The sequence below is a fragment of the Pinus tabuliformis genome, chromosome Q, assembly GCF_031772625.1.
Source record: "Pinus tabuliformis cultivar Carrire ecotype Pingquan chromosome Q, CPIR1, whole genome shotgun sequence".
Lineage (NCBI taxonomy): Eukaryota > Viridiplantae > Streptophyta > Pinopsida > Pinales > Pinaceae > Pinus > Pinus tabuliformis.
Genome location: NC_142296.1, coordinates 982,701,120 through 982,717,193, shown reverse-complemented (window position 1 = coordinate 982,717,193; position 16,074 = coordinate 982,701,120). Strand labels below are relative to the sequence as shown.

The 16,074-nt window shown below is 32.8% G+C and overlaps 1 protein-coding gene across 3 annotated transcripts; it reads left to right on the top strand.

Moving 5' to 3' along the window:
• The first annotated feature begins 399 nt into the window (after window positions 1–399).
• LOC149222759 (wax ester synthase/diacylglycerol acyltransferase 5-like) lies at window positions 400–4,013 on the top strand. 3 transcript variants are annotated; one of them, XM_089383146.1, is made up of 7 exons: window positions 400–813; window positions 954–1,520; window positions 2,027–2,099; window positions 2,220–2,332; window positions 2,444–2,641; window positions 3,116–3,253; window positions 3,345–4,013. In XM_089383146.1, exons 1-7 carry the CDS (start codon window positions 487–489, stop codon window positions 3,486–3,488), a joined length of 1,560 nt encoding a protein of 519 aa, XP_089239272.1. In that variant the 5' UTR covers window positions 400–486; the 3' UTR covers window positions 3,489–4,013. The 3 variants fall into 3 exon arrangements, with proteins under 3 accessions (XP_089239272.1, XP_089239273.1, XP_089239274.1); XM_089383147.1 differs by having other exon boundaries at window positions 402–813; window positions 954–995; XM_089383148.1 differs by lacking the exon at window positions 954–1,520 and having other exon boundaries at window positions 402–813.
• Window positions 4,014–16,074: the final 12,061 nt, after the last annotated feature.

Genomic DNA, 16,074 nt, shown 5'->3' with positions numbered 1-16,074 from the left:
TTTAATTCTCCCGAAATGACTTCTATTCAAAACCCCTCACCTCTTCCCATGAAGTTTAAACCTGCTACCTGCTGAGACTAAACCCCAAGTAAACCAACCAATCTAAAATTTAACACTCTTTAAAAAAACCCTAACTTCACTGAGATTCTAGTAAAGAATCTCTACCAACAACTTTAACCAAAAACATATACCAAAAATGCTGAGAAAACGTAGAAGATTGACTTACGGCATCTAAAAATTCTTCGCATATTGCAATCACCATTGAAGGGATTTCTACGTCTCTATCCCAATCAATATGATGATATGTGAAATTGCATGCTGGTCCATCTCCCCACGAGCCTTCTACGGAAGAAACATTGATGACATATAGGCTTTAAGCTCCCATATAAGGAAGAAGCTCTGTGAGAATTCGATCAAGGGACGGTGATTCCATCAGCTGGTAGTTCGTTCAGCTCTAGTCCAGGTGATCGATCTCCAGTCCACTACATGATGAGAAATAATAATGGGACAAGCAATGGTTTCGATAAAGGAAACATGCTGCTTCATCATGAGCTCAGAGAGGTTGTTGTCAAGAAAACAGGGGAGGAAGGCAGTTTAAACTATTTGTGTATACCCAAGGATAAGTCTGAGTTAGCAGATGGAAAAAGTTCATGCGAAGAACCACTGAGTCCACTCGCCTGCCTGACCACTGGGAGGTTATTGCACAGTTATATCTTTACCATTGTGGGATTTAAGAAAGATATTGACGTTGTGTCCTTGAAAACTTCACTTCAAAATAGTGTGGCACAGCACCAGAGATTTTCGAGCATTTTGGTTAGTTTCTTTCTCATTCTTTTGTTGAAATGCAGATCACCTAGTGTAGGGTTATCGATTCCATGGTTTTGCGTTGGTTTTTCATATATTACATTTAATTTGAGCTGAAAGTAATGTTCTGATATGCCTTTTGGTTGCAGATAAGGGACAAGAACAATAATTTGAAGTGGTCTCTTAGAGAGGTAGAGATAAATGATCATGTGATTGTCCCCTTCCTTGATCCTTCCTTTACACAGAATCCAGGCTTTGTGAATGAATACACAGCTTCCCTTGCAACTGCTCCTCCACTGAATCCATCCAGGCCTCTGTGGGAAGTCCATGTCTTGAATGCAAGATCAGGAGAGGCAGAAGCCAGCCTTGTATTCAGAATCCATCATTCTGTAGGAGATTGTGTGTCTCTGTTGTCTCTTCTGGTTAACTCCACACGAAAAGCCTCTGATCCCAAATCCCTACCAACCATTCCAGAACCAAACAAGTCCAGAGTGAAAGAAACATCAAGCACTCTTCTGACTGTTTATGGCTGGCTTGCAGCATTTTGGTTCACATTGTTAACAATCTTTGATTATGTTGCCACTGTTTCCTGGAAAAAGGACGTGAATCTATTGAGAGAAGACGCTAGAAAGATGAAATTCTGTAACACAAAGCGCCTGGCTCACGTTACTTTCGACATGGTGGATATATGCTCCGTGAAGAAGGCAGTGAACGGAGTACTAATTTCTTTCATATTTGCAGACTAGTTTGTATATGTGGATGAAAGTTTCCATAATTGCTTACGTTGGATATTGTTTCTCGACTTAAACTGTGTGTGCCCAAGGTCGTGTCCCATGTCGACTTAAACTGTGTGTGCCCAAGGTCCCATGTTTTGAGTGGACACTAGTTATCATCAGAGACAAAGAAGCTAAACACATCATGGAAAATAATAAGAGAGTGCTATGAATGATGATGACTATCATTATTATAGCACTCATTATTGTTTTTTTTGGTTTAATTTCTTAGTTTTTGATGATGGGTTTAGTTTTTTTTGTTTAGCTTCTTAGTTCTTGATGATGGGTTTAGTTTTTGATGATAAGTGAAATGTCAATTTACATCCAAAAGAATTATACAACTGCTATATTTTGTCATTTTATAAATTATTACGCCTGTGATCATCATGCTTCAGATGAGACTGGATGAGCCAATACAGGCACTAATGTGTGAAAATTTATTGTTGTAGACTGTGAATGATGTCATGATGGGAGCCATTTCTGCAGGACTTGTGCGTTATCTCAGCAGGCGCAATGCTACATGTATGCTGCCCGTATCTAATTTCTTTTAATTTTAATGATCGAACCCATCTATCCATTGCCCTTCTCATTCTCAATTCACAACTCGTGTTTCCATTATTTTATGAAATTTCTACGTTTCAGCAAAACCAGCTGTAAATAGCGACGGAAGCGCAGAGCATGAATATTGCCTTCCATCGAACTTGCGTGCCAGAGCACTAGTTGCAGTTAATACGCGGCGCTCTCCAATGCTCAAGGTAACCCTAGCCAGTATTAACCCTAACCCTACCCAGTATTACATATTTGACAGGTTAGGAGCTATATATATTCACCTTTGTCCTTATTATTTGTCTGGGAATTGCTGACAGAATCTTGATAGCAATATGAAAAATCCAACCCAAGTAATGTGGGGCAACAAACTAGGGTTTTGGTTGTTCCCGTTACCGACGGTTTATTACGCAGATCCCCTGGAGTACTGTCGAAGAACAACAAGTACATCCAGGATTAAAAAATTATCTTTCGAGTCCTCCCTCACATTTGCCTTTACCACTTCCATGGCAGCCAAGGTATCCCTCTAACCATCAGATCTGTTCACATGTTATAGAATGGTTTTCACAAAGTTTTTCATTCCGGGTCATTTTTATTTAGATGGTAGATTTTTAATATTTATTTAACCTTATTTTTGTTTATTTAATTTCAAAATATTCTAAAAATTTATATGCAATTTCTGAATATTTGGAATATCTGATATCCCCTTAAATTTTTGTAAGATGAAGTACACTTGTCTTAAAGATAAATCCCATTAGTTAGTTGGAAAAGTCTACCAAACCTTAATGATGTGATTAATCAAAAAACTGATATTTACAAATCAAAAAAATCTTAAATTTGAAGTTCACTATTTAACTTCTCTTTTTCCCATAAATTTATAATCTCCAATTTCGCCCTGATACCTCTTTTATTCTAATCGAAATATTCCAAAATCTACCATAAACTTAAATTCAACCCACAATACATTTAACAATCAACATTTGTAATTGTAGTTGGTGGAGTACATAGCCAACAAGTTAAGTACGAGCACAACGTTGGGTTTCTCTAACGTGATTGGGCCTGCGCAAGAAATTGAGTTCTGTGACAATCACGTTACTCACATTATTCCCACTGCATACGTAAACCATGCTGTGAGTATTATTTAGGCTTCTTTAATTTACCTGTTTCTATTTGGATTTCTAAAGATATATCGTGAGTTTAATGAATGAATGTTTGAAACAGCCCATAGTGATGCATTTCATAAGCTATGGTGGGAAGGGGAAGCTCATAGCTTTGGTCTCCGAGGACGTGGTTCCAGATCCCCAGCAGTTCTGTTCAGATTGTGCCGATGCACTCCAACGAATGAAAGAAGCTATTCATAAATAATGGATTTGTTTATATGTGATATTTTTGGAGTTTCTGGTAGATTTTTGGCCCGCCAAAAAAATTGTGATGTGTTGTTTACTACTGGGAATTGCAGGCATATGTATCTCAGGTTCGTCGTGATTATCGTTTTTTTGTTTTTTTTTTTATGGCATAGCATACCTAAAGATGTTATGGGACATAATAGAATCACAGGAATGTGCATGGAAGAGTGGAACCCGCCGACAATCCACATGCAATCCTGTAACTTGGCCAGAGTCAATAAATATATGTCTCGGGCATTGTGATTAATGGTGTATGTGGGAAGCATATAATTTAATGTTGTGCTCAGGGCAGTTAGACTAGGCTGTTATTAATGGTGTTCGGCATTGAACAGAACAAAGTCAGTTGGCAGTTAAGAGTTGATGTCAAAATTCACTGACAGCTGAGTTAAATCGCCATTACTGACCCCTACCTTTCTAGGCTTTTAACAGACAAACGTCTTTGGTGTAAGGTTCCTTAAAATTTATATAACCAGTTAAACTGCAAGATTAACGGCGTCTGTTTTTGTCTTTGGTGTAAGAGGTTTTGTTTTTGTACAGGATACAACGCGTTAAGTGAAATAGTAGTAGCATAAATTTTTTGTTTATAGTTTCCATAGATATTAATTTATTTTTATGTTACAAAGCGCATATAGAATTCAATAGAAATATAAAATAGAAGTATAAATTAGGTAAGCAGTGTAATAATAAAAACTTAAAATTTGGAAATAATGGTGCCTAGAGGAGGTTTATAAGGTAGATTGGTAGATTTAGGGTAAGTATGTAAACAATTTGTCTTCTAATTAAAAAAATTAAAAATTAAAAATAATATAAATCTCAATGTTTGGAATGAATGAGTATAAACATTTAAAAATATAAAAAGTTAAAGCAATAAAAATAATAAAATTTAATGTGTTATAATTGAATTTATGTTTATTTGATTTATATTAAGAAAATTAAGAAAATTTTTGGTAAAAATCACATAGTTCTAAATTTTTTTTAGCTTTTATAATAATATTTTTAGATAAAGAAAACTGTTAAATTTGACTAGATAAATAATATTTTTAATATAAAGAAATAATGGTTAAAATATAATTATTAATATTGAATTAAGGAAAATAATTAATCAAAAGGAAAATTTTAATGAAATAAATATAAAAAAATAAAATAAAAATAATATTTATGTCAAAGCTAAATAATCAAAACAATAAAACAATTAATAAAATCAATATAATAATATAATAAAATAAAAATAATGTTTGTGTCAAACTTAAATAATCAAAACAATTAATTCTAAAAACTTAAAAATAAATAAAAAAAAGTAAATGGTAAAACTTAAATAAAAAAAATTGGCTTAAACTTAAATAATCAAAACACTAAAATAAAAATAATATTTAGTCAAACTTAAATAATCCAAATAATTAATTCTAAAAACTTAAAAATAATAAATGCTCAAACTAAAAAAAACTAAAATAATAATAATAATAATTAACAAAATAAATAAATAAATCAATAATGAAAAATTAATTAATCATACTCAACATAAAATTACAATTAAATAATAACAGTTAAGAAATTAGAAATATGTGGTGGTGGTGGTGGTGATGAGAAAGAAGAAGAAGAAGACACTTAGGATGAAATGGTAGGGATCCAACAACTCCTAATTTTCCAACCATCGTCTCTATTCATTGTTTGGCATCCTTTCAATCTCTATAGCTAATTTGTTATATTTTGATTTTGTTTTTATTAATAAACTTAAACAAATTTTTAGATGAAAGAAAATCATAATATATATTACATTAAAAAATATTGCTAATTTTCAAGCCATTGTCTCTATTCATATTGTTTAGCCTCCTTCCAATCTCTATAGCTAATTTATTATATTTTGATTTTGTTTTTATTAATAAAATTAAACAATTTTTTAGATGAAAGAAAATCATAATATATATGACATTAAAAAATATAACAAGTAGTAGCTATAAATTACGAAACATTTTAGTTTATAAATTAAAATAATGATTCTATAACCATATTTAAATTTAATTAAGCACATAAAAACATAATACTTACAATAAACTTACAATATGACAACATTCTTAACAATGGATATTCATCTCCATTTTGTTACACTACAATGGGACAATACCATGAATTATCATTACTGCATACCCAAAAACCATAATTTTTTCGCAATCAAAATAATTTTTTGTAAGCTTAGTGGTACTACATCTTCAACATGTCCAATATATCACCCCGATCAGGGTGGGGAATTGAACCGGTGACTTCACATCAAGGAGTGTCTTAACAGAACACCCTATCACTGTCTGTCTAAAACTTCTTGGACATTTCACAATCAAAATATTTTATAAATATTTTATTTTAATTTAATTTTATAATATTTTGTTAATTAAATCTAAAAGTAAAAAAAACTACAACTATTTTTGGGATATATCTAAATTCTCTATCCTCATGACTACTAAAAATATTCACATAGGAATTAAATCAAGATTTTAATAAAATAAAAAATGATACTACTTTTATATACTAGCCCAATCACATTAATAAATGTGGTTGATAAATGACCATAGGCCCATATGAAGTAGATATATCAATTATCAATAATATTAAGAACTAATGTTATTAATGTTATTATAAATAATATTAATATTAATATAAATATAAGAACCACATTAATAATAATTACTATTATATTAAATAATAATAATAAATAAATAAATAAAGATAATAACAATAACTATATTAATAATCATTTAATAAATAATATTGAAGTAATTATGAAATAAACTTTTAATGAAAATTGAACAACAATTTAAATGTGGTTGATATGAAATTCGACTTTAAACACTATACTAGAACATAATTATTAAACGCTAGCCTTTTCCAAAACACATCGAGACCGTTGAAAAAAGTTGCACCAATTCAAATCAACAGGATAATGATCACGACCATTCATGCTTTCCAACCAATCCCTTCTCGCATTGTCTTGCATTTTTGTATAACATTGAAAATAAAAAGGCAGTGAAATCCACAAACCATTTGTTGATTTCACTTTTGATATAGTTGTAAATGTCAGGCCCTGCCTCTCTTTGTCTCCAATATCTATAGTGGCTCGTTGCAAGGGAATAATATTAAACCCAAGGTATAAAAACCTTAATATAAATATTATAAACCCTAAAATAAACATGGTTGACCATGATTTACCATCATTGATTTTCATACTGAGACAATGTTTGTCACAATGTGATGTTGGACCATGGTTGACCATGGTTGATTTTCATATTGAGACAATCTTTGGCACATTGTGACATTGGACCATCGTTGACCATGGATAACCATGATTGTAAACCCAAGCGATTTATATTAAACCTTAGGATTAATATTATAAACCCTATGAATAATATTATACCCTAGGAATATGAACCAAATAAACCCAGTGGATTGATATTATAAATCGAAGAGAATAATAAACCCAAGGGATTAATATTATAAATGAAATGTATATAAACCCTAAAGGGATTGATATTATAAACCCAAGGGAATAACAAACCTAAGGGATTAAAAAACCCAAGGGATTAAAAACCCAATGTATTGATAATATAAAGCCAAGGGATTAATATTATAAACCCAAGATATATAAACCCGAAGATAAGTATTATAAATCCAAGGGAGTAATAAACCCAAGGGATAAATATTATACACCCAAGGAATATAAACATTTGTCACAATGCAATGTTGGAATATGGTTGACCATGATTCATTTTCATATTGATACAACATTTGTCACAATGCGACATTAGACAATGACTAATCATCGTTGACCATGGTTGATCTCCATATTGAGACAATCTTTGTCACAATGCAACATGGACAATGGTTGACCATGGAGGACCATGGTTGTGAAAATGTGATGCTGGACCAATAGACAATCTTTGTCACAATGTGGCCATGGTTGACCATGATTGAACCCAAATATATTATAAATCCAAGGGAATAATATTATACCCAAGGGATTAATATTATAAATGTAAGGTATATAAACCATAAAGGGATTGATATTATAAACCCAAGAGATTAATACTAAAACCCAAAGGATTAAAAACCCAGCGGATTGATAATATAAACCCAAGGGAATAATATTAAATCCAAGGGATTAATATTATAAACCCAAGGGAATAATATTAAAACCAAGGGATAAATATTATAAACACAAGGAATATAAACCCTAATATAAATACTATAAACCCGAAGATAAATATTTGTCACAATGCGGTGTTGGAATATGGTTGACCATGATTGATTTTCATATTGAAACAACATTTGTCACAATGCGACATTGGGCAATATCTAACCATTGTTGACCATGGTTGATGTCCATATTGAGACAATATTTGTCACAATGTGATGTTGGACCATGGTTGACCATGGATGACCATGGTTGTGACAATGTGACGTTGGACCAAGAGACAGTGTTTATGAAAATGTGACCATGGTTGACCATGGTTATTGACCATGGTTGAGACAACCTTTGTCACAATGTGATGTTTAATGCATATGTGCATTTACTATCCAATCAACTAATTGGAAGAGAATCAATAGAATATTTTTAAGGAGCGATTGATCCTTCCTGAACGCAACATACAAGAGCAATTCATCTTTTTGTTGACAAATAATCTAAGTCTATTTAGTCTATAGATATTCCATTAACGATTAATGTATATGTGCATTTACTATCCAATCAACTAATAGACTTGGAGAGCGTACTTCATAGGGGAAGGTGAACCACTCACCCTATGTTCCTATTGTACTGTGATGGATTCTACAATTAGGATGTAAAAGATCAATATCAAAATCTTTTCTTGGGATGGTGCATGTATATAGTTGGCCTACTGGACCAATTAGCATCGTGATGGAGCTATATTCCTCATTAGGGAATACAGCTCCATCGCGATAATCTACACAAAAAGAAAGGGGAACAAGCACACTTGGAGAGTGTAGTACAATGGAGAAGAAGTTGTATGTTGCGTTCAGGAAGGATGAATCACTCGTAAAAAGGAATCTATTGATTCCTAGGGAATAAAAAGTAACTTAGCAGGAGAGCCGAATGAAACGAAAGATTTGTGTTTGGTTTGGGAAGAGATTATGAATTCATGAAATTTGTGAATATATAATCTAATTTCATTAGCTAATGATGCATAATCATTATATCACATGAATCATTTACCTATGACAATTAAATATCCCTATAAAAACTTGAGCCAAAGGATCAATGGGCTAGGTCCTATTGCAATTACTTGAAATGCGTTTGTATAACATTCTTTTTCAACTCGGTATGGTTTCCACTATTCTCGTGGGAACTTTCTCATCCATTATGGGAGCCTATACAATGGAAATTGGAAAAAAAATATTATTAATAAGTTTTTTTTCCAAGGAATACTTTCAAGTAAATTAATTTCACTTTTGATATAGCTGTACAGTGTAAATGTCAGACCCTGCCTTCTCTCTGTCTCCAATATCTATAGTGGCTCGTTGCAAGGGAATAATATTAAACCCAAGGGATAAATATTATAAACCCAAGGTATAAAAACCCTAAGATAAATATTATAAACCCTAAAATAAACATGGTTGACCATGATTTACCATCATTGATTTTCATACTGAGACGATGTTTGTCACAATGTGATGTTGGACCATGGCTAACCATGGTTGATTTTCATATTGAGACAATCTTTGGCACATTGTGACATTAGACCATTATTGACCATGGATGACCATGGTTAATTTTCATATTGAGACAATATTTGGCACATTGTGACATTGGACCATCGTTGACCATGGATGACCATGATTGTAAACCCAAGGGATTTATATTAAACCCTAAGATTAATATTATAAACCATATGAATAATATTATACCCTAGGAATATGAACCAAATAAACCCAAGGGATTGATATTATAAATCGAAGGGAATAATAAACCCAAGGGATTAATATTATAAATGCAAGGTATATAAAACCTAAAGAGATCATATTATAAACCCAAGAGATTAGAAACCCAACATATTGATAATATAAACCCAAGGAAATAATATTAAACCCAAGGGATTAATATTATAAACCTAAAGTATATAAACCCTAAGATAATTATTATAAACCAAGGGAATAATAAACCCAAGGGGTAAATATTATACACCCAAGGAATATAAACCCTAAGATAAATATTTGTCACGATGCGATGATGGAATATGGTTGACCATGATTAATTTTCATATTGAGACAACATTTGTCACAATGAGACGTTAGACAACGGCAAACCATCGTTGACCATGGTTGATCTCCATATTGAGACAATCTTTGTCACAATGTGGTGTGGACCATGGAGGACCATGGTTGTGACAATGTGACGCTGGACCAAGAGACCGTCTTTGTCATAATGTGACCATGATTAACCATGATTGACCATGATTGAACCCAAAGACATTATAAAACCAAGGGAATAATATTAAATCCAAGGGAATAATAAACCTAAGGAATTAATACTAAAAACCCAACGGATTAATAATATAAACCAAAGGGAATAATATTAAACCCAAGGGAATAATATTAAACCCAAGGGATAAATATTATAAAACCAAGGAATATAAACCTTAAGATAAATATTATAAACCCTAAGATAAATATTTGTCACAATGCGACGTTGGAATATGGTAGACCATGATTGATTTTCATATTGAGACAATGTTTTTCACAATGCGACGTTGGATAATAGCTAACCTTTGTTAACCATGGTTGATCTCCATATTGAGACGATCTTTGTCACAATGTGACATTGGACCATGGTTGTGACAATGTGACATTGGACCAAGAGACAGTCTTTGTCACAATGTGACCATGGTTGAGACAACCTTTGTCACAATGTGACATTTGAACATGGTTGATTTTCATATTGAGACAATCCTTGTCACAATGCGACATTGGTTGATTTTCATATTGAGAAAATATGTATCAAAATGTGACGTTGGACCATGGTTGACCATGATTATAAACCTAATGGATTTATATTAAACCCAAAGATTAATATTATAAACCTTATGAATAATATTATACCCTAGGAATATGAAGCTTTAGATTAATAAACCCAAGAGATTGATATTACAAACCCAAGGGATTAATACTAAAAACTGAAGAGATTATAAAACCAATGGAATAATATTAAACCCAAGGGATAAATATTATAAACCCTAAAATAAACATGGTTGACCATGATTTACCATCATTGATTTTCATACTTTGTCACAATGTGGCGTTCGACCATGGTTGACCATGATTGATTTTCATATTGAGACAATCTTTCATACATTGTGGCATTAGACCATCATTGACCATAAATGATCATGATTGTAAACCCAAGGGATTTATATTAAACCCTAGGAGTAATATTATAAACCCTATGAATAATATTATACCTTAGGAATATCAACCCTTAGATTAATAAACCCAAGGGATTGATATTATAAACCGAAGGGATTAATTCTAAAACCCTTGCATTTATAATATCAATCCCTTGGGTTTATTAATTTTGAGAGGCGACATTGAATAAATTGCAATGCAATGTAACATTGCGACAATGAGTATTAGATAAATTGTCATGTTGCAACAATGTTTGTCATAATGCAACGTTGGATTGATTTTTGCACAACCACATGCCACTAAAAACGTCATACTCAAATCCTTTCAAATTATTTTGTTAGAAATCTCACATACATCATGAATGCTAACATTTAGGCAATGCAAGGAATTAAATTATTTATAAATTATTATTTTAAATTTAAGTGGTTTATAAATTATTATTATTATTATTTTAGTGCAAAATATTAAAAACAAATGAATAATATATAATGAATTTTTCAAAAATAAATTCATATAAAATAAAATGTAATGAAATAAACATCTGTAAATTCATAAATTCATTTACTATAATCTCATTTGATTATATATATATATTTTTTAAATATAACACATGAAACATTATTGATGGAATTTTAATATAAAGCAATGGAAAGAATTAAATTGTTTATAAATTATTATTTTATATTTTTTTTAATGAAAAAAATTCAAAATATAGTGCAAAATCTTAAAAACAAATGAATAATAGATAATGATTTTTTCAAAAATAAATTCATATAAAATAAAATGAAATGAAATAAGCATTTGTAAATTCATAAATTCATTTACTATAATCTCATTTGAATATATATATATTTTAAATATAACATGTGAAACATTATTGATAGAATTTTAAATCTACAAATTTACAATTTTTTAATGTATGAGATATTTCAAAAATTGATAATTAATTTAAAAAAAAACCAATTTTATATTTTTACTTCATCTATTTTACTTATCATCAATTTACAATATAATTCCATTTCAAATTTTAAAAGTAAATATACATTTCAAGACATCAACTATAATTTCTAAATTTCATAATGTATTAATCATGAAGGAACACATCATGGAACTTATTAATATAAACAATATACTTCATAAATAAAGTATTCCAATGCCATATTAAGCAAAATATTTCAATGTCAACTAACATGTACAATGAAAAGTAATAAATTTATATGGTTAAAACATTTTTAAGCATTTCAAGTAATGTTATTATTTTATATTTGGATTATACGTTTATGTCAATTTTATCTTTGAGATGCAAACACTTTTTTTCAAATTTTGCATTTAAAAAAAAAATACACAAGAAGAAATTATATCACTCTAAACACTTCTTAGATTTGTGATTAAAATAGATCAATACTGATCTTTAAAGAAAAACTAATAATACTAGCTTGCAATTTGAAAATTTGTTATTGAATGATTGCTAATTAATTTTAGAGCACAAATTTATTCATGCTACTTTACCTAAGACAACCCAAATTCATAACTGAGCTACTTTTATACATTTGTATTTGAAAATTAAAGCAACCTTCCATAGAGCACTCCTTCAAATCATTAACATCTAAACCACACTCACTAAATTTATAGCAAACACATAATTGATCTCGTGTAGGTTCGTGGCATACACTGGTCAAACATTGTACTCCTTATTTGTGAGGTGACACATATTCCTCTCTAGATTTAAGGGCTCGTAATTCAGCCTCGTGATCCAATATAAAATTCCCAAACTTCTCATAGAGGTTGTCCACGTTAAGTTTGCTGCTATTAGACACCTGTGGCAGCGTACAAATATATGTATGTTTAGATACTAGTAAAGCTAATAGGGAAGTAAGTTGTTGCCATGATTATAGGAATATACCTTGTTATATATGGTATGGAAAACTTTGTTATCAATCGAAGAAGATGTAGCATTCACAACTTGTAGCCCACATTCTTCTAGCGTGAGCAGAAGATTGGAGTACACAATATGATCTTCAAACATGTTGAGGGAGATCTTAACACCAGAATGGATGGAATTTATTTGCATCGTAGTGAAGACGTAAGAAACTACCTTGTTATATATTTGTTTATATATAAATGAATGGTATAACTAATAATGAGGAACTTATCATGGATGAAATTATTAGAATTGGAATAATCTCAAATCCCTAGGAAATTAGTGGGTGGGAAGCCATGTGGCATGAATCTAATTTTTTAAAATTATTAAAATTAATGGACCATTTTTATAAATAAAAATTGCTTATATAAAAATAAATGTTATAAATAATATGAGGAAATTGTCATGTAGGAACTTATTATAATTGGAATAATCTCAAATCCCTAGGAAATTCGTGGGCGGGGAGCCATGTGGCACGAATCTAACTTTTTAAATTTATTAAAAGTCTATGCAACCTAATAAAATCTGTAATACACTACAATCATTGATAAGAATTAAGACTAAGCATATGTTGAGCATAGTCCCTTGAGAATCAATCTAGGCACTCAATTAAAGAAAAAAAAAAGTCAACAAACCTCCTTCCATCTAAAGTTCATATATATACGCCTATCGATGAATAAAGATGTGAAATTTATATAGTATAAATAATATTATTAAGAACTAGCATAGATCCATCTTAGAGCAAGAAAAGTGACTAATAATAATTGAGGAAATATATTGCGAGATTCATTACCTTATTTTCTTTGACTTGATTGATCCAAGATATAGGTTTAATATCTTACAACCAATTGAATTTTTTCAATTTACGTACTTTCTTAAACACAAAACAATGTGATAAAAGAGAGAGGTAGAGGGAGGTAGAAGAGAGAGGGAGAGAGGAAGGAAGAGATATATGAAGGGAGAGAGAGAGATGGAGTTTGGGGGGGAGAGAGAGGGAGGAAAGAACAAAGACATAGAGAGATAGAGGTGGAGAAAGAGAGGGAGTGACAAGGGAGAGATGGAGAGAGTGATGTGGGGGGAGATAGAGGGATGTGGGAGATAAAGGGATGTGGGAGATAAAGGGAGAGAGAGAGTAAGGAAAAGAGAGAGGAATCAAATGAGAGAAGAGAGAGTGAGGGAGAGAGATGTGGAGTTGGAGGGTGGGAGAGAGCGAGGGAAGAGGAAAGAAATAGAGGGAGAAAGTTGGAGAGAGAGAGGGGGTGACAAGGGAGAGATGGAGAGAGAGTGAGGGAGAGAGGAGAGTGGGAGGGAAGAGAGAGAGAAGGGGGAAGAGAGAGAGGGAGAGAAGGGGAAGAGAGAAAGAGAGAAGAGGAAGAGAGAGAGAGGGGAGGAGGGAGGGAGGGAGGGAGAGATAAATAGATATGGAGAGAGACTGTGTATGTTTGGGGGGATATATAGAGAGACAAATAAGGAGAGATAGATATAGAGATATAGAGATATAGTTGGAGGGGGGAGAGAGGGAATAAGAAAGAGGCACATAGATACAAATAGAGATATTACATATTATTATATAACTAGCCTAGATCCATCTTAACCCCATATCTATAAAGCGCCGAGAGGGATTAAATATATCGAGGTGAAAACCTCCTTTTTGAATGCAAAACTTAAGGAAAGGTTTTCACCTCAAGAGTTTTGATCCCTCTAGACACTTGATAGATCTGAGGTTAAGATGAATCTAGGATGGCAAGTATGTGAGTGAGGTTCTTCATAGTTGTTAAATAAGTTGATAGAATTTTGAAATACTTATGTTATGGATTTTGTAAAGGGTTACAAAATCTATTACATAGGTATTCCAAATTTTATCAATAATAAGTTTGCATAAATAATTTTGAAATATAATTTCCCCATGTAGGATGCTCGTACCAACCAAACATCATGATCATGACCCTAAATGATGGTTACTGTTAGCTCTGCTATGAGACAAATCTTCTGATGGATCGAAAACAGGTTTGGCAGTGTTGGTTATGCTTGCAAGGGACCCGCATTAGTCAGCCTTCTCCTACTCCTCCATTCTCCTTCTACTTTCTTAACCCCGTGCCTTCTCTATTTTCTTCCAAAACCCGACATAAACCCATTTTCTTTAGCTCTTGGGCGCTGAGTTTATACCGTCATTTAACCATGTTAACCCGACCATGCACTTTGGACTGTCCTTCCCTATCACATCAGTCAAAAAATGTGCGCATTTAAGCCCTGCCATCCGATCATTTGCCATAAGATCCAACAGAATTCGCTCGTTCCACTCCTGCAAGCTGCCCACGCGTTAACCTGCGGGGAAAGCGGTTTTCCGCCTGTCCCATCGGCCATCTGTCAATCGATGAATGGGATCGTGCGGCCATGTACGTTTACCGCTTCCCTCCCGTTAGTGGTGCGGGGAATACTGCCCACCACCGAAACCACCTCCCCCGCTCGCTAACCCTCACGCAGCTTCGTCACCCGACGACCATTGGATCTCCCCGCCTGAGATCCAACAGCCCACGATATCCCCGCTCTCATATCTCCTGATATCTTCCACAAACCGATCCTTGCCATTGATCACTGCGATCCAACGGTTGATGTTCGTCCTCTGCCCACTTGTACACCCACCATGAAGTCTTCGCCACCCTTGACTGAGCCGTGCCTCTGAAGGACAATGGTTGCCATCTACTAGTACCCTGCGCAATTATTTTACAACAATTTCAATTAACAAGGAAGAATGGCTGAGAAGAAAAGGACAGCCTCGAGCAGTTAAAGCATTTATCAGTTATGGAGCTTCTTCTGTACAACACTCCACCTGTTCAGGAAGGACAACTGAGCACCAGAGAATGTCAAATTCACTCATTGAAGCAGTAGATTGTATCAGAGACCCGTATTAGATAGTTAATGTGGTTGATGGCCCATTGTGACCCCTCCATGCATAGGATAATAGGGCATTTTTGTAATGAAACACTATATATACCCAGAGACCAGTTGTAATGAGGGTTGATGGTGGTTGTTTTGATGTAAGGTTCAACTTCTGGAAACTGTAACTACTGTGATACCTGCAGCGTCTGGTATTCATTTTCAGCTAATATAAGCTTCTTTTGCTGTTAATTGCTCACTTTCCATTTCTACTCTGTTCTAGGCTGTGCCTGTTCTGTATTTTTCATGTGCTCTTGATGTTTAGCATTAGAGGGGCTGTCAT

Coding starts and splice junctions, on each gene's coding strand:
- LOC149222759 (XM_089383146.1), top strand. CDS start 487: ATGATGAGAAATAATAATGGGACAAGCAATGGTTTCGATAAAGGAAAC. Junction 814..953: donor AGAGATTTTCGAGCATTTTG/GTTAGTTTCTTT, acceptor TTTTGGTTGCAG/ATAAGGGACAAGAACAATAA. Junction 1,521..2,026: donor TGAAGAAGGCAGTGAACGGA/GTACTAATTTCT, acceptor TTATTGTTGTAG/ACTGTGAATGATGTCATGAT.